The sequence below is a fragment of the Orycteropus afer genome, unplaced genomic scaffold (genome assembly GCF_000298275.1).
Source record: "Orycteropus afer afer isolate SDZICR_OR568_19922 unplaced genomic scaffold, OryAfe1.0 scaffold00007, whole genome shotgun sequence".
Lineage (NCBI taxonomy): Eukaryota > Metazoa > Chordata > Mammalia > Tubulidentata > Orycteropodidae > Orycteropus > Orycteropus afer.
Window position 1 is genome coordinate 24913117 of NW_006921594.1, and position 20310 is coordinate 24933426.

General features: G+C 35.6%; 1 protein-coding gene across 1 annotated transcript in view; it reads right to left on the minus strand.

Annotated features, from left to right (window-relative positions):
• CACNA2D1 (calcium voltage-gated channel auxiliary subunit alpha2delta 1) overlaps positions 1-20310 on the minus strand; it is a 635761-nt gene that overhangs the window by 509144 nt on the left and 106307 nt on the right. The window contains exon 2 of the mRNA XM_042781442.1: positions 8866-8947. Within this exon, the coding sequence (XP_042637376.1) occupies positions 8866-8947 (82 nt within the window). The remainder of the gene's footprint in view (positions 1-8865; positions 8948-20310) is intronic.

Genomic DNA, 20310 nt, shown 5'->3' on the forward strand with positions numbered 1-20310 from the left:
GTTATGTGCCGTCGAGTCAGTCCCGACTCATAGCGACCCCTCCTTGGGTTTCCGAGGCAGTATCACTACGGAAGTAGGATTGCCCAACCTTCCTTCCGAAGAGTGGCTGGTGGGTTTGAACCGCCAGCCGTCTGGTTAACAGGCAAGTGTCTTAGCCACTATGCTACCAGAGCTCCCCTTAGATAACTAGAGTGATAAAATAATTAACTAAAAATTTAGCGTCCCATAACATCCTTTCTTTTTAGCAGATACATCACAATGTTAGAAATGTTATACAATAAAAGTATGAAATGTCAGATAAGTGGTTGAAAATTTCATTATTAATATATCATTAAAAACTATAGGAACGTCCATTGAGCCCTAAATATATGAGTCTGGGAGTCTTACATAGCATCAGGAAAAGCTGGAACTGGGAACTGACATTGTACATAGACAGAAAAAGGCGAGGAAAAGACCAGGGAAGAAAACAGAGGAGAGGATTAGTGGTGACCAATGGCCAATTATCTACATCTCTAGAAATGAGTAATGGAAAGTATAGTACAAATAAGGTTTTTATTGTCCTCAGACTCCAGGGATAGGTTGAGGGTGAGGGAAGTGAGACATCTAGGATGCCAAATTTCAAAAGATGCTGACTGTGAGGGCCATGCATCCTAGATGCCTCACTTACCCCACCTCAAGTCTAGGTTCTTTTGGGCCCTGTCCCTAACTGTCCAATCAGGAAAACTAGCACTATTTGGAATGAGGGGAACTTCACCTCTTCCAAAACAGTGTCTTTACTTTGCTTGCTAATACCAAATATACTCCTTTTAGAGAGAAAATAATTACTTAACAAATAATTAACTAAATAATCAAATGGAAATGACAACTATCAAATCTCATTTCTGTAATAAAAGGGAAGTCATGAGAAAGTCTTGGATTCCTAAACTGAAATGGAAAGGAGTGAAGAAAATAGTGCACAAAGAATACAACAAAGTTCCCAGATAACTGCACTCTGTCACATTGTTGCTATTTATATTCAACAGTGAAAATGATTTCTGACATTTTTGGGGAAGTTCTGCTTTAATACAGCTTTTTGTAGATTCAGAAATCCATTTTATAGGAAAAAAAATAAATAAGGGTTTCTATTCAACTCATTTTGTTTAGAAAACCTTTTCGTGAAATAAATTCTTACCAATATGGAACTCATTAGTTCAGAATGTCTGACAATGTGGATATTCATCAAAATTTAGTTATATACTTAGATGAAATGTTTTATCAAGAACTTAAATGAAAAAAAAATGGTTGCAGGCAAACATTTCATGAACTTAAAACATTGTTTTCAAGGATGTTAAAAAGCCACTTTAATGAAAAGATAGATGGATAGATAGACAGACAGTAGATAGAACCAAAACCTAACTCACTGCCGTTGGGTCAGATCTGACTCATAGTGACCTCTTCTTGGGTTTCTGAGGTGGTATCACTACGGAAGTAGATTGCCCAACCTTTCTTCCAAGGAGTGGCTGGTGGGTTTGAACCATCAGCCTTCTGGTTAGCAGTCAAATGCCTTAGGCACTACGCCATAAGTGCTCCCAGATAGAGAGATAGTAGAGATACATTAATAGATGATGATAAGCCTCTCCATTTCACAACATGGTGGCTACACACACACATACACATAATACAATGTCTTTAACAATAATGTATACTTCAGATAGCTAGTAAATTTATACTCATCCTCTTACATTTAAGGCTTTTAGAATCTGGAGGGGTTTTTTGTCATGTTTCCAAAATTTGTATTGATCTCTAGTATTTAAAAATATAAATACTGCTTCTATACTATGTTGATGGTTCTAATGCATGTTTAGATACAGCTCTTATAAGCATAATATTCAAATAATAATACCTGTCAACAGAAGGCTCCAGTTATCCCCCACTATTTCTTCTGCCCTTTTCTATTGTGAAAGAGTTACAGTTGAGCACATAGCTGCTCAGTTAAACATCACCATTTCTTCAACTCCTTTCTAATTAGATATAGTCATATGACTAAATTGTGACAACTACAATATGAACAACATGGCCTGTCCTTAAGGTAACTGGGCATTTATTTCCCTGGTCTTTTCCCCCTGACCTACTGGCTGAGAAATAATGACATCAGGAATAATCACCTTGGATGCCAACATGGAATCCATATATTGAGAACAGCAGAGCCACCCAGCTCCTTCAGTTATATTTAAATGGATTGACACAGTCACTACAATAATTGGCTCAAACACAGGAATAATTGTGAGGATGATGCAGGACCTGGCAGTGTTTCATTGTGTTGTACACAGGGTCACTATGAGTTGGAACTGACTCAATGGCACCATAGCAAAAACAACAATATAATAAAGGATCCCTGGTGGCCCTGGTTAAGCACTTGAGTATTAACGGAAAGGTCAGTGGTTCAAACCCAACAGCAGCTCTGCAGAAGAAAGGTATGACAGTGTACTTTGTAAATAGGTACAATCTTGGAAACCCAATGGGGCAGCTCTACTCGGCCCTGTAGGGTATCCATGAGTTGGAATGGACTCGACTGCAATAAGTTAATAATATATTAAATGCAGTGAGAAATACTGCAACACCTTATTTCTTTTTCATCATGTTATTTTCCTCTCCATTCAATTACTTCATCTTCTACACTGATAAACATGTGTAGTTGATAGACATATGCAGTCTCTGTACATATGAATAAATAATGGAACAACTCAGTAAGACACGTCTTAAAACTTGAATGCATCAAGGACAAAACTACTACTTAAGCTTATTCACTCTTGATTTTTATGATAGTCAGACATTGTTGCTATTAGGTGCCATTGCATTGGTCACTACCCTTACCAACCCATGTACCACATAATTAAACACTGCCTGGACCTGCATCAAATCTTGTTGTTCTTGCTGTTGTTAGGTGTCGTCCAGTTGGCTTGACTTATAGCCACCCTATGTACAACAGAATGAAACACTGCTCACACTTGTGCCAGCCTCACAAATCCTTGCTATACCTGAGCCCACTGTTATAGGCACTGTGTCAATCCATCTCATCTAGAGCCTTCCCCTTTTTCACTGACCCTCCACTTTACGAAGCGTGATCTCCTTCTCCATAATGGTGCCTTCTGACAACATGACCAAAGTAGGTCAGACGAAGTCTGGCCATTTTCACTTCCAAGGATTCCAGCTGCAGTTCTTCCAGGACAGATTTCTTTGATTTTCTGTCAGTCTATGTACTTTCAGTATTCTTCACCAACACCACAACTCAAAAGCATCAACATTTCTTGGGTCTTCCTTATTCATTTTCCAGCTTTCACATACATATGAGGTGACTGAAAGCACCATGGCTTGGGTTAGGTGCACCTTAGTCTTCAAAGAGTTATCTTTGCTCTTCAGCGCTTTAAAGAGGTCTGTTGCAACAGATTTGCCCAGTGCTTTCTTCACTGCTGCTTCAATTGGTGCTGATGGTGGAACCAAGTAATATGAAATCTTTGACAACTTCAGTAGTTTCCTCCATTTATCGTGATGCTTATTGGTCCAGTTGTGAGGATTTTCGTTTACTTTTGAGGTATAACCCATACCGCAGACTGCACGCTTTAATTTTCATCAGTAAATGCTTTACATCACTTTCACTTTTAGCAAGCAAGGTTGTGTAGTTTGCATATCACAGGTTGTTAATGACTCTTCCTCCTGTCCTGATGTGGCATTCTTCTTCATATAGTACAGCTTCTCAGATTGTTCAGCATACAGACTGAACGAGTATGGTGAAAGCCTACAACCCTGACATTCTCCCTTCCTGATTTTAAACCATGCAGTATCCCCTTTTTCTGTCTGAATGAAAACTGTTTTTGAATTATTTCAGCAAGATTTTACTTGCGTGTGATATTAATGATATTGTTCAATAACTGCCACATTCTGTGGGATCACCTTTGCTCACTTTAAACCATGTAGGCTGCCTCTTGCTCTATGTACAGTTTCTGCATGAGCATAATGTTCCCATTCTTCACAATATTACCCATAATTTGCCATGATCCCCATAGTTGAATGCCTTTGAATAGTGAATAAAACACAGGTAAACATCTTTCTGGTATTTCGTGCTTTCAGCCAAGATCCATCTGATATCAGCAATGATATCCCTAATTCCACATCCACTTCTGAATGGGTATTGAATTTCTGGCAGTTCTCTGTTGATGTACTGCTGCAATCATTTTTTAATTATTTTCAGGTAAATTTTACTTGCATGTGCTATTAGGGTGTTTGATTATTTCCACATTCTGTTGCATCACCTTCTTTGAAATGGACACAAACATGAATCTCTTCCAGTCAGTAGGCCAGATAGCTGTCTTCCCAATTTCTTGGCATAGATAATTTTGTTGAAATTGAAATCCCTTTTTTGAAATTGATATTCTATCAATTCACAGAGCATTGTTTTTCACCAATGTCTTCATTATAGCTAGGACTTCTTTAAATACCATTGGTTCCTGATAATATGCAACCTGCTGAAATGGTTGAACATTGACCAGTCTTTTGGGTACAGTAATGGTATATTCCTTCCATCCTCTTTTGATGCTTCCTGTATCATTTATTTAATATTTTGCCCATATTCACTCACTGCCGTCGAGTCGATTTTGACTCATAGCATTCCTCCTTGGCTTTCTGAGGCGGTATCACTACAGAAGTAGATTGCCCAATCTTCCTTCCGAGGAGTGGCGGGTAGGTTTGAACCACCAGACGTCTGGTTAGAAGTCAACTGCCTTAGGCACTATGCCACCAGGGCTCATAGAATACTTCAATGTTGCAACTTGAAGCTTAAATTTTTTCTTCAGTGTTTTCATCTTGAGAAATGGCAAAGTATTCCCTTTTGGTTTTCTAATTCAAAGTCTTTCACATCCCATTGTAATATTTCACTTTGTCTTCTCTAGCTGCCCTCTGAAATCTTTTGTCCAGCTCACTTCATCATTTCTTCCATTCATTTTAACTACTCTACATTCAAAAGAAAGTTTCAGAGTCTCTTCTGACATCCATTCTGTACTTTTTGTTTTTTCTATGATTGCTTCTTCATGTATGATGTCTTTGATGTTATCCCACACCTTGTCTGGTCATTACTGTTCAATGTGGCAAGCTATTCTTGATATGGTCTCTAAATGCTGGTAGGATATACTCAAGGTCATATTTTGATTCTTATGAACTTATATTAATTTTCTTCAGCTTCCATTTGAACTTGCACATCAGCAATTAATGGTCAGTTCCATAGTCAATCCCTGGCCTTGTTCTAATTGATGACATTGCGCTTCTCTGTCACCTCTTTCCAGAGACATAGATTATCTGATTCCTGTGTATTCCATTCAGTGAAGGCCATGTGTATAGTCACCATTTATGTTGCGGAAAACAGATACTTGCAATGAATAAGTAATTAGTCTTGTAACTTTCTATCATGTAATCTCAGCTGTCATTTCTATCACCAAGGCCATAATTTCCAACCACCAATCCTTCTTTGTTTCCAACTTTCTTATTCCAATCACCAGTAATTATCAGTGCATATTGATTTCACATTTGATAAGTTTCAGACTGCAGAAATTGGTAAAAATCTTCTATTTCTTCATCTTTGGCATTAGTGCTTGGTGCATATATTTGAATAATGGTCATATTAACTTGTCTTTCATGTAGGCATATGGATACTATCCTATCATTAACAGTGTTGTACTTCAAGAGAGATCTGAAGATGTCCTTTGGGACAAAAAATATGATGCCATTCTTCTTTGTCATTCCTGGCACAGTAGACCATCTGTTTCTCCATTTCAAAATGTCTAATAATACCCTTTCATTTCAACTCACTAATGCTTAGGTATCAATTTTTATAAGTTTCACTTCATTTATTACAGCTTCCAATTTTCTTAGATTCATTCCATATATTCCAAGTTCCAATGATGAATGAATGTTTACAGCTATTTCTTCCCGTTTTAAGTTATGACACATGAGCAAATGAAGGTTTACCCTATCCACCCTATTGACTCTACTTCCAGGAAGCAGCTCTTCCTCAGTTGTATTTTGAGTACCTTCCAACCTGAGGGACTCATCTTACATCACTGTATCAGGCAATGCTCTGCCGCTATTCATAAGGTTTTCACTGACCAATTTTTTTCAGATTGCCCAGTCCTCCTTCCTAGTCTGTCTTAGCCTGGACTTGAAAACTGTCCATGATGAGTGACCTTGCTGGTATTTGAAATACCAATGGCATAGCTTCACCATCAGAGTAACACACAAGCCACCACAGTATGTATGACACACTGAAAGACAAATTGTGGAAATAGGCAGATAACCTTGCAAACTTATGTAAAAACTAAAGTATTAAATTTATTTAATAATGTCTATTAGCCTTCCCCTGGCTGATAGTCTATAACACCACAAAGCAATTTTTATAAAATTACAAAATATGATGTTTCATTGGTTTTTGGGCCCACAGGTTAAAAAGCTAACCACAATACTGAATTTCAATCCAGGAACCAGTGAAGTTGATTCATGTATTCAAATTCTGTTCCAAATCATGCTTCCAAATCCCCCAGCTTCCGCTCAAAGTTCACTCTTAACCCTCGTGTCCTTTGGCCAGTTTCTGCTTTGAGTTACATGACCCAAAAGAAATATACTGCCTTTGCCTCCACTTCAGATATTTCCCTAGACAAGAGGAATGATGCATATGGAACCATTTATCTATGTAAAATAATGCTCCACATAGCCTAATACAGAAATATTTTTCCCAATAATGAATTAGCCCTCTTCTCTCTTTCTCTATTAAATAATATGTACTTTTTAAATCTGTATTTATTTTTCCAACAATGAAATTGGTTATGAGTCACATAAACAGAAAACTATGGAGATTTTTTATTATCCTTTTTTATGATGCTTTTGTTAATCAAATTCAGAAGGTGTTTTTTTATTCATCATGATTTACACAATTTTATAGCACATAAAAAATAGAATAGGAAAACAAAGAATTTTAAAAGTGAGATACTTTTTGCTTAATGATTCATTGCAAAATGCAGATTTAGTGAGAGAAGGTTTACATATTTAGCACCGCAAGTAACCCTGAGGTCAGACATGCAAGTGGTGTTTGAAGCTGAAGCAGCATTGAAGGCAAGAAAGATGCAGCTCCCAAGAGCAGCTCATCTTTTATCTTGATCCATCAATAAAGAGTGCCATATAATTTCCAACCAGAATCTGGAATTTCTCATTTCTTTTCCTTTTTTTAAATTACTTTTCATTATGGTTGAATAGAGGCTTCTCTCTCAATTCATTTAAATAGTATTTTAATGAAAATCAAGAAATTTTCTGTAGCTTCCATACACTCCAACACTTTCATAAAAGCCCACTTGTTATCATTCCCACTTTCATATTCTAATATTTTTTCCAAAATTGCAGATGCCAACCATTGTCTTAAAATAGATTTCATTCCCAATGGTGTAGAATTTTGATTGGAGTTTTAAGAGAAGAGAGACGACATCTCTTTGTCTGCCCTTGACTGTCTGCATAGTGCTAGGGACACAGTACATGCTCAATAAATATTGAATAGAATTAAATTTGATCGTTGTTATTCACTAGAAACATCTTTCTTTTCTACATACATTCATTATTTCATGAAGACTTAGGTTTGTTCCACACAGTTTCTGTTTAAAACCTACAACTGTTTCATAAAAAGTCTCTAGAATAATTTTTTGAAATATTTGCTTAATAGGGTTTCTTTATGAATGTCTCTTAATACATAAGGTAACCATACATTCCATTTTTTCCTGGAGAAAAATATTTATACATAAATATCCCTATGAAAAATATTCATACATCATACTTATAATTGCTTTTAAACCACTTCATTTCATTGACTCATCACATTATTTTTGGCATCACTAAGACCACAAATTGTTATATTGCTTTCATTGCCATTTCTTTTATAGTGAATCTTACAGAACCTAAACATGTAAATACCTGTACCCAAAGAAAATTACTTTTTTTAAGATGCTATACAAATATTTACATATTGCTGTTTTTTGAAGGAATCATTTTAAAGTGACTTTCATAGCCTGTTTGTAAACAATATATATATGTGTGTGTATATATATGTGTGTGTGTGTATATGTGTGTATATATATATATATATATATATATCTCCTATAGTGATATTGTTTCTTGCACCAAAGTCTTTTCTACCCACCCTAAAGACTCACTCTAGTCTCCAGACACCACTGTAAACAAAGATTTCTTAAAATAAAATCTACCCACAAAGAAGTAAGATGTGTTACCACTGATGATAAGAAAAAAAGAAAAAAAATCTCTCACAGGTTTTGAAGTCACCACTATATGAGAGATTCTAAAATATGATCTGAAGAATGCAAACACTGTGGCAATAAGTACATGACATCGCAATTTGCACTTTTGCTGGGAGGCTACACTTCACATGGATTTGTCTATGTGAAAGTTGTATGTAAACTATGAAGTATTAAAAGAAAATTTCACCAATTTTTAGGAAGGGCATTTTGTGTTTACAATAACTAGAAGTACCATGAGTCTCTCTCAGATCTCCACTTCCAGATCCACATGCAAAATAATTTCATACTTGTAATATATAAATACAGTTTCCTACGACCTAGTGGCATAGTGCCTAAGGTTGGTAGTTCATACCCACCAGCCACTCCACAGAAAGAACATGGGGCAATCTACTTCCATAAAGATTAACTGCCTTGGAAACCCAATGGGGGTTGCTATGAGTCGGAACCAACTCAGTGGCAGTTAGTTTGGTTTTGTTGGTTTGATGACCTAGCACCACATTCAAATTACAGAAAAGATTAATAAATTTCTTTGGTTTGTACTCACATCAACAAGTTGATTGACTCCACTTGCTGTTTTTGCCAGTGTGACAAGGTCTTCTTGCATCTTGTCCACCCATGACTTGATACTGCAGGAATCAGAAAAATAACATTCTGTCAGATCTTTGACAAATAAAGGCCACAGGCACTGGTGAGAAATGAGATTCTATATTCCATGCGAGAGATAAATTACTATCTTGCCTTTTAAGTCTTTCCTCTCTCTCTCCTAGATCCCACTCTGTCCATCTTTCCTTACAGAAGCATTGAACCTTTAGTGTACAACCTCCTAGGATGCTGAAATATTCCCAAATCCCAAAGAAAAAATGGCACTGATCTTGTTCCAAATGAGGGTAAAAGTATAGTAATTTTTATGAAAATTCCAAAAAAATTAGTTATTAAATACAAGATTCTAAATTTCAAGATGTATCCTTTAGGTTACAAGTCCTCTGAATGTAATAGTAAGCATGTACTAAATGTATAATATTTGAATAATGCAAGAAAATTGGAATTTTCTTAAAAAAAAAAAAAAAACTTATATAATTCCACTACCCAGGAATAAACACTAAACATTTTGGTGTAGTTCCTTCTGGTCTTTGAATATTATTCCACGTGGCTGAAAGCATATAAAATTCATACATCTTTTTTCTCCTTATTTCATAAAATAAATGTGTTCCCATACCAATAGAAGTATTTTATGAACACTTATTTTTAATGGCCACTTAATAATCCATTATTATCTCTAGCTCCCATTATATACTTGACTATTCTCTTTTAGGAGACATTTATGATGTCATCAGCTTTTAACCACTACAAATTATTCTGGAACAAATAAGTAATCTTTAAAGTATTTTATTTCCTTATCCAGACCCTTAGATTTGGAATTACTGAACTAAAGCTGAAGTTTTAAAGCAATGGTCTAGAGCATTAAAGTTGTGATTGAAGGATTTAAGTCAAATCAATTTTTTATGTATGTACTTTAGATGAAAGCAATGAGCATCTTAAAATATGAGCGATGGATGACAGTCCATTTTAGAAATGCCTAAATCAATGTACTATATCTTGTATTTTCCTGGCATTACAGAGATGACCATATACTGCCATAATTTTCCCCTTTCAAATCAATATAATTTAATTCTTACTCCTCCATATATTCTGTTTGCTCAGCCTTATGTTAGAGATCTAAAATGTTTATTGCCTATTGTCCATGCAAATATAAGGAAACAATACTTAAAATGATAGATGATTTATGTATGTTTTTAAATTTGAACTTCTCTGTACATATTTAGGATATGTACTATCATATTTCTCCTAGGATTATTATTTCTTAGGATTATTATTGCTAAATATTTACCCCTGTTGAATAGATCACCATCAAGAATGCTGGCTGACACAGGAAAATAAACTTTGGATTTAAGAGGTGGTCATATCATGAAGACTTAACTCTCATCATCTTCCTTTCCTTGAGTAGACAATTTTAGTACTATATTAAGGTCACTAAATATTTCTCAGATAATTTTAAACATAATACAACAAAAAATTAAATGTGAGAAATGTATAACATGAATTTAAAAGAGGCATGAGAAGACATATATATATATATATATATATACAAGAATAATAAGCTGATAAACTAAGAAAGAAGGAAAACAAATTGAAAAACAATCACAAAGAAAGGATGTAATGCCTTACAGAGGAAGACATATATATATATGTACACACAAGAATAATGAGCTGATAAACTAAGAAAGAAGGGAAAAAATTGAAAAACAATCACAAAGAAAGGATGAAATGCCTTACAGAAAGCCAGAGAGACTTGATTTCCACCTGGAACAAACTAGTAAATTAAATACATAAAAACTAGAGATGATATCAAATACATAAAAACAAGGGAGACTATTTACTGAACCATAATGCATTAACATGAGAGAAGAAGTTAAATCAAGTTTAGGAAACAAACACAAGTAAATAAAATGAGAGAAGAAAATAGAGATTTTAGAATTAAAATTAAATTAAATTTAAATTAAATAGAATTAAATTAAAATAAAATTTTAGAATTAATGAAGAATATCTAGTTGAGCGAGAACCATCTAATTTAAGGATGCACACTATGTTATTCTAATGTTATAAAGTTGTACTGCTTACAAGCTGATGCTAAGATTTTTAAAAATTTTGTATCTTAACTAATATCATTACATAACTGTAATTAAATAAATACTGTATATCTATTACATAAATATATAAATATAATTTTGCTTCATGCTTACATTCAGAACAATAAATTATATTAGCATATGCATAGAACTAAAGATCTCAGACACCATATATTAAGTCACGTCAGACTATCATTTCTTTAAGTACTTAGTGAACAAACCCAAGAACCCACAGAAAATGAATCATCTCTTCTCAAATATAATTGTCAACACTGACAAATGGTAAGAAGGTTCCATGTTCCTTTAGCTAGGAAACTGAGAGACAAAGAATAGATATGTAAAGAAATGAATTTAACTCATGTCTGAATTCAGATCTATGCTAAACTGATCCAAAATGTGCATTCAACTTGACACCTGATTCACTGTCACTGCCAGTGTTCATTGCAGGGAATCTATTTTTTCTGAAAAGCAATTCAAGACGAGTCCAGTCTTCTCTGTCCCACTGACAAGCTGTCAAGAGCACTTTATAAGAGTAAGAATTATTTTTCATAGATATGAGGTGCCACCTGATTTTCCTAAAACACATAGGCACTCTGACATTAAAATGTACAATTAAAAGGTAACAATGTCCAGAAAATAAGCAAAGATCCCATTCATCACTCAAGTTGTCTCTCCATAACCTACATCAGAAAAATTTAACTACTGGACTCATGGATCTTTAAACAGCACCCACTTTTTAACAATTAACAGATTTTCAAAATGCAAACTTAATAAACCCTCTCCTAACTTACTGAGACGGTTAAGATCCAAAGACCAAGTTGTTATGTGAAAATAGAGCATGATCACATCAGACTACTGTATATCAAAAAAAAGAGGATGCCTACATCATTATCTAACTGCCAAATTACATCATTACATCACTGCCAAAGCACTGAGAATTGTGGCCCAGCCAAGTTGACACATACCCTTAACCATCACAGCATTACTCTTCCCTCTCAACTTGTCATTTGTTATTGCCAGATGTATGTCATTAATGTGCAAAATGATTGAATAGCGGATTTTTACTATTGTCATAAATGTGAAATGTTGGATGATGAGACATCGGTAAGTGAGAAGGTATATTTTAAAGGAATTATTAAATCCCTAGAATTCTTACTTTGTAATTACAAATCTTTTAAGTGATTAAGTGAATGTCACTAGAAAGAATAAAGATTTGCAATCCTTCCTTGCCTGTACAATGATTCCTTACAGAGTTAACTAGCAGTATATGTTTCCAACTGTTTGAGGTCTATAAAATCTGAGTAATTCAGAGAATTCATCAAAAGATCACTAAAATTTAGGGCAAATATTTTACTGCATAAATGGGATCATTTCTTATGTTTCCCTTATTTCACTGTATTATACAGAAATAGTCAAAATTCTAAAAGTAAGCTAGTACAATATATTCAATTTTTAACTATCTGAGAGAAAAGAATTTGCCATTCAAATAACTTTGATCCTTTTAAGGTTGAATTTGCCTATAATGCACTCAAAAGAGGAGTGAATATATTAAGTTAAAAAAAAAAAAAAACCATTTTCAGAGAGAAGATGGCAATCCATTTCATTCTGCCTGCATTTGAAAAACATCAAATTGAGAATAGCACAGATTACACTGCTTGATCTTTTGAAAGTGCAACAGTTGAGCACAAAGTGTCAAGCCTACATAGGTATCTATATAATTGCTTTAAATGCTAAGGAGAGAATTTGCCTCTTTCTTAGTTGGAACAATAGACCCAAAGTGATAGCTAAGAACTGTTTTAACTATAATAGTCCTATCCAAGATGCTCCTTCTTTCCTATATTTGATGTGGATAAGAGAATAATGGGAATGTATCTACTGTTATTGCTAATGAGAGAGCAGTAAAACAGACATCCCTCTTCCACACATTCTCAATTTTCCCCACTAGGAATTACCATACAGGCTTGTTGTCATGAGGTACTATTGAGTCGATTTCTGACTCACACAAAGCCATGTGACCGAGCAGAACTGCTCAATAGGATTTTCTAGGCTATCGTCTTTATGGCAGGAGATTGCCAGGTCTTCCTTCTGCACAGCAACTGCACAACCTTTTGTTTAGCAGCTTAATCCTTACACAGACAGGAACAGAAAGGACTCCTTACCATAGAGGCCTTTTTTTTTTTTTTTTTTTTTTTTAAGGAATGGAGATACACCCAAGAGAAAAGGGAAAGGAAGAAGGTTTATTGAAGGTAAAGGATTTAGGGAAGGGTCCATAGAAGAATGAGAAGGAAAGTTTTTGGCAGCCTGTCCTAAGGCCAACCTCTGCCAATGCCACTATTTTTAACAAATAATGTTATTTTAACCCAGCGAATAAGAGACAGTTATACCCTGTGGACTTGGGGAAAAAATAAGAATATCAAAAGATCTAACATACTAACCATTTAAATTATGTTGCTATATAAATAGCTTATTCATAAATTTGAAGAAATAAGATCATATATTTCAAAAGTCAAGTGTTCCACTTGCTATAAATATCCTCCCAATACCAAGCTGCTTCTAGTTTTGTTATATAATAAACCACCCACAGTGTTCCTGTAGTTGAGTAAAAATAACATAAGTAAGCCAAAGCTTTAGATAACCTAGACACACAATTTTACTAAATATGTGTTTCTTGTAACACTGATAACTATATAATAAAGTGCTTCTGCGTGTGAGAGAGAAAGAAAAAGGAGCTCTTGGTATGTACATTAAATCAGAGGGTAGTCTGTGAGATGGGTGTCATGTTGGAGACATTAGTTCCTGAAATTATTCTCAATTTAAACCATTTTCAGTAACACTGCTACTCTGATTTTAGAAAGCTGTTTCGCCTTGTGAAATGTTTTAGAATTCCGTTTTTGTCTAGAGTGATTCTGTAAAAAATGCAGAAAGGAATGTAATCATGCTAATCACAGCAAAAAGGTAAAGAAGTTGAGAGGGGGGAATAAATAAAAAGGTTTTATCATTAAAACTCTGATTCCTAAGCTGCTCAGGTTTTGTTCATGTCTCACTGCCTTCGTCTTCTGATGGTCTTTTGCTTGTATGTGTGTCCACACACAAGGGGGGGGGGTGGTCATAGCTCACAAAGGCCAAAAATTCTTCATGAGATCTACTTTTTATGCCATCTTGAACCGATTTTTGTTTTATCTAAGCATTCTTCTATTGTTTTTTAATATTTTGTGCCTCAGCTGCAGAAATGTGCTTCTAACTTCCAAGGCAACAAATGAGCAATCCCCTTTAGGGGAAAGATTAATGTAGATCCACGGATTAGCCAGAGGGGGAAGGGGACTCATAACAAGGGACTTGCTCCCCTGAGGATGGGAGACCTTTATTTTTCATCCTTCCATATCACAGTAAGTTACAACCCCCAGCAACATAGTCCCTTTGTCACCTCGTGCCAACCCAGGTGACCCACGTGGCCACACAATCTGCTGCTGGTGTTTCTAAGAACCAAATGAGCAGAATTTCTAACTGCTCATTACAAAACCCCCACTCATTTTATTAAAGATCTCCCCTTTCGTTGTTTATGTTTCTTCTCAGTCACTGCAGATTGTTCACAAAATTTATTTTACTGTAATTCAAGTATGTAAACTTTATTTAATGCCATAATGAAAACTGACTCATTTCCTTTTTGCTCTGAATTATCAGTTGAACATTCATAGTATTTCAAATTCTGAAAATTACTCAAAGTTTATTATATTTGGAGTCTGACCTAAATGGCCAATCTACTTCACAACAGCAATCAGTCAAGCCAATGCAACTGTTTCACAAACATGTCAGTTTGGTCATGTTCTTTAATCATACTTTCTTCTAACCTGAAATTACCTCTCTAAACATCTGCAATTCCAGTATTATCCTTCAAGTCTTTGTTTCAGGTCCTACTTCTCATGGGCAATCCGACTCCTCAAACTCTCATCGGTTTCTAAGGTACGCATAGCCTGTACTAGAAAACACTACCCATGTTTATATGCTACTATGTCAATCTTATTTCTCCAGCAATATTTAATTGTCTTGAGTGGGGGCATGAATATAACTGTATTCTGAGAATATATAGAACAGTTCTGAACAGATAATGGATGCTCAATAAAAAAGAGATAACATGTTAAACACTTATTTGCTAGGAGCTGTTCTAAGAGTGTAATGTGAATAAACTTTAGTTCTCATAAAAATATGATGAGGTAAATGACGTTAGTAGTGCCACTGCACAGCTGAGGAAATCGAAGCATAACAAGGTAAGTCATTTGCCCAAGTTCACATTTTGTAAGTGACAGATCACCAGTTTGACCTCAGAACCCAATAGAGCACAATGTCTGCATGTTGTTGCTATTGTTGTTGTTATGTGCCATCGAGTCAGACCCAACTCATAGTGACCCCTCCCTGTGTTTCCGAGGCAGTATCACTACGGAAGTAGATTGCCCAATCTTCCTTCTGAGGAGTGGTTGGTGGGTTTGAACAGTCAAGTGCCTTAGGCACTACGCTACCAGAGCTCCCCAATGTCTGCTAACTTACAAATGTCACCTGAATCCTATTTTATGGCATATCATAGCCCTGGGTTCTAAGTCTGCTTCAATGATTTAAAGAAACAAAATAACATTTACAGAAGTCTTATTTTTGAAAGACAAAAGTAAGTTATAGTTAGAAAATAAATATTTTAGTAACTGAGTAAACCAGACATTCTCTTTCATAAAATATCTTTCTGGAAATGTAAAAATGATTAATTCTTTAAATGCTAAATTTAACCTCAAATTCAACTTTTATATCTTCAAGATTATCAAATTAAACCTACACTATTTATTTTACAGGGCTGGTAGCATAGTGGCTAAGACACTTGCCTGCTAACCAGACAGCTGGCGGTTCAAACCCACCAGCCACTCCTCGGAAGGAAGGTTGGGCAATCCTACTTCCGTAGTGATACTGCCTCGGAAACCCAAGGAGGGGTCGCTATGAGTCGGGTTTGACTCGACGGCACATAACAATAACAACAACATTTATTTTACTACCAATTTTACTACCCTCAGAAGGAAGATGGGCAATCTCCTTCTGTAGTGATACTGCCTCGGCAACCCAAGGTCGCTATGAGTTGGAGTCGCTATGAGTCAGGTCCGACTCAATGGCACATAACAACAACATTTATATTACAATCAGAAATTTTACTGCTTCCATTAACATAACAGGATACCCTCGATGTTACACATTTAGGTACACACCAATGGAATTGCATATTATTCACAGCATACACATAGATTTGACATAAAGGAGCAGGTTCCATATAGAAACAGTCTGATGTGTTTCTAAATATAAAATATTCCAAAAGCAACATTATGTCCTTCAGATATAAATGGAAAATATGACTTGAAGGCATCTGCTTCAGCTGGTGTCCATTGTTTTCATAATGTAGGTTCAGACAGACCTACATATAAATGCCTGGATAGAAAAGTCAAACCCAAATCGCCTCATGTGGCACTTCTTTCAAATACAGCCCATAGTGTGATTTGTCTGACAGCTGTTACAGGACAGAGTTTATTTAATGATCAAAGGCTGTCAAAGCAAATATATTAACCTGCAAATTAGAAAGACAGTAATTCTCTTTCTGAAATCCATCAACAGCAACATTACAAGGTTACTGCACTGCCAACATTTTTATTTCATTATCCTTAAGCACAGGATTCAAGAGAAATAGAAATAAAGTCTCCAAACATGAAATGGTAAGTATCTTTCCAGCTCAGAAAATATTCTGCAATTTCATTGTTTTCAAGCTTCCTGTCTCATAGACATGTGGTTCTCCTTGACCCTCAATCCCTAAGCGGTGTATGTACTGCCTTTGTGTTCCTCTCTGGTGGTCTGGGCCCGCTGAGTAATGCAAACAGAAAATCCCTCCCCTGATCTACATAATGTAAGCAAAACTACTTACTAATAAGTTGTATTTTCCCTATTAATCCGGTGCAATGAAAATAAGAATTGTGTTTAAAACCAATTTTATGTCCATTAACTTGAAAAAAAATTAAAATTTTTAGCACTATTAAATTACCTCTTTGAAAGAACGTGAACTAATGATGAAAGGTTTATATAAATGACAAAGCAATATGGGGAAAAGCTAACATTTTAAATTTCTTAATCACAATGACAGAATAAAATTATTTGAATTGTTAAAATATTCTCATTAAGTAACATTTAAAACTAAAATATGGTTCAATTGATTCCAACTCATAGCGACCCCCATTAGGTTTCCAAGGCTGTAAATCTTTACCTACGTAGATTGCTCCATCTTCCTTCCCCGGAGTAGCTGGTAGATTTGAACTGTCAACCTTCTGGTTAGCAGTCAAGTGCCTTAAGCATTGCAAAACCAGAGCTCCTTATGTAACATTTACTAATGTTTAAATAACAACATATTTAAATTATAATCTTTCATTCGTTACAAGTACAAAAGTAGGTCAAAATTACAAAATAGAAAAACATAGGAAGACAACAATCACTTTAAATGTATTTGAAGTATCTATGTAACATACTCAGTAAATTAAAACAAAATTTTATAAAGTAAGGAATGTATGTACAGTGACATAGAAGGCATTTTTTTTATCTGAACTAAAAATATTATGTTTCTAGTTAAAATAAATCTTAATATCAGATGATTCATTATTACCAACAACAACAAAAATACATAAAATTAAAAACCACAATAAAATCTTAGGTATATTTTTCCTTATCAGGAAGTCAATGACAAGATGGTTACTAGTATTTAAATTATTTATATGAAAGATAAAATACGTACTTTAAAAAAAAACAGTTGGTTTTCTGATAGAAAATTTCATTTGCGTTGATATTTCTGTCTCCTTTATTTGAAAAATTCTTGTGCAGTCACAATGCAACCAAAGCCTTAGAAACTGGATCACATTCAGTCATTTTAGATACAGTTAGGAAGCATTTAACAAACCCTAGTGAAAAGAAGGATGATACCTTAGCTCGAAGGCCCTGATGTAAGATGGCACAGTCATGTACCTCATCATCTTTATGAAATATGAAAGAATCATGAAGCAGCCAGTAACATGAATTAAACATCAACATTCCTAATGAATCATTGCAGGCTTTTACTCCCCCCTGCCCCATTCCTAACCATTCTGTCACTGTCCCTACTGCTCTAATTAGAGCACATCCCAAGGTGGATTTCAACAAGCAATTTTAAAATGGACCACCCTGTATTGTAACATTCAAGTCTAAAGATTTCTGAAGCTAGATCCGTGAATCATATGTGACTCAGCAGCCTCCCACAGGCCTGACAGCCCATATATTGTCTCTTAAAATGTTCCTACTGTAGAAAGAGAGGCTAAATGGACTCCCTTACAGCTATTCAGAAAATACAAAAGGACCTGAGTGCATGTGATCCATTAGAATGCATCCTATCTGTTTAGGTCACCTGGAATAACAGCAAAAAGCCCATCTCTGCATCACTATCCACAGAACTGCCCTTTCAACTCTCCATGGCGTGTTTTTCTGAGGCTCTGGGCCATCCTCACAGGTCCCTTGATCACATCAGATAAATAGTAGCCTCACAGGAATTTAGATTATCTTTGAACATCTTGTAAGTGAATCCTTAACTGATGGTATTTCTTCAATTAAATATGTTTTAAAAAAATTATATTCAGATCTAGAAACTGCAGAAGAAAACATCATGGTCTTATGGTCCAATTTCCTACTAGTGGAGGCATGCCTTATGCAATATCCATGAAAAACTTAACATGCCAATTCTCGCAAATACTTCCTACGATATAGGTACTCATTACCTTACTACCAATCTTTTCATTTGGGGGCAAAAAAAAGTTCTTCTGAGTGTAAAACTAATAATGATATATTTATATTATGAATTACTAAGCAACCATTTAAAACAAGACCTGTTTTTTTTTTTTTAAAAAAAAAATGCATTTGTATATCATTTGGATTTTACAAGATTTAACCAAAAAAAAAAAAAATCCAAATCCACTGCCATCGAGTTGCTTCTGACTCATAGCGAACACCATTGGGTTTCCAAGGTGGTAAATCTTTACAGAAGTAGATTACCCTGTCTTCCACAGAGTGGCTGGTGGGTTTGAACTGCCAACCTTCTAGTTAGCAGTCCTTAGGCACTGGGCCACCAGAGCTCCTTTACAGGTATTGTTGTTATGTGCTGTACAGTCAGACCCTCCTTGGGTTTCCGAGGCGGTATAAATTCAGAAGTAGATAGTAATTTACAGATAGTGATTAAACACTTCAGAAAAATAAGTATCTTAGGCACTTGACTGCTAACCAGAAGGCTGGTGGTTCAAACACACCAGCCACTCCTCGGAAGGAAAATTGGGCAATCTATTTCCGTACTGATTCTTGTTGTTGTTATGTGCCGAGTCAGACTCGACTCACAGCGACCCCTCCTTGGGTTTCCGAGGCGGTATCACTACGGAAGTAGATTGCCCCATCTTCCTCCCGAGGAGTGGCTGGTGGGTTTGAAGCGCCAGTCTTCTGGTTAGCAGTCAAGTGCCTTAGGCACTTCCGTACTGATACCACCTCAGAAACCCACGGAGGGGTCGCTATGAGTCGCATCCGACTGGAAGGCAGTGAGTTCGGATTTTTTGGTTTCAGATATCTAAATCTTAATGGCTATCAACAGAACATATAAAATATTACACATTTTATAACTTATGCAGCTGTCACAGTCAGATATAGCCATCTAAGTCCCCTATTTTTGTTTGTCTTTATCCTTAGGTTTAACTAGAAAGAAATGAGTGAATAAAAATGTATGTAAATGAAGGGCTAAGAAAGAATTTTATCTTCACCCTGGTGTTAAAAGAAAAGTAACACTCTGCAAGTGAGGGCATAATAATGGTAATGATTAACAAAATTCCATGCAAATTTAATAGAAATATGTTCTGGACAAGTGGTAGGCAGGCAATAATCTACAAAGTTCCTACTAGACTCTGGGATCTAGTTTTGGGGTTTAGAAGTACATTGGGTCTGGCCCTTCAGCCAGGTTCTTAAGACTACAGATGCAAAGTATCCAAAAGCCTAAAAGTCAAGTCGGAGCCATGAACCAAACACATACCTCACAGGGATAAGATTTCAAAGAGTCAGGCTCGAAAGAAGAATGCAGGCTTGGGCATGGCAGCAGCAACCAGGGGCAAGGGGACAGCAAACTCCAAAGATGGTGCAAACAACTTTGTTTCTGTATCAAGGGAATCTCATAAAATGCTAGAACTTATGCATAAGGATCTTTTTATAGAGCCTTTGCATTCTTGCCCACTAGG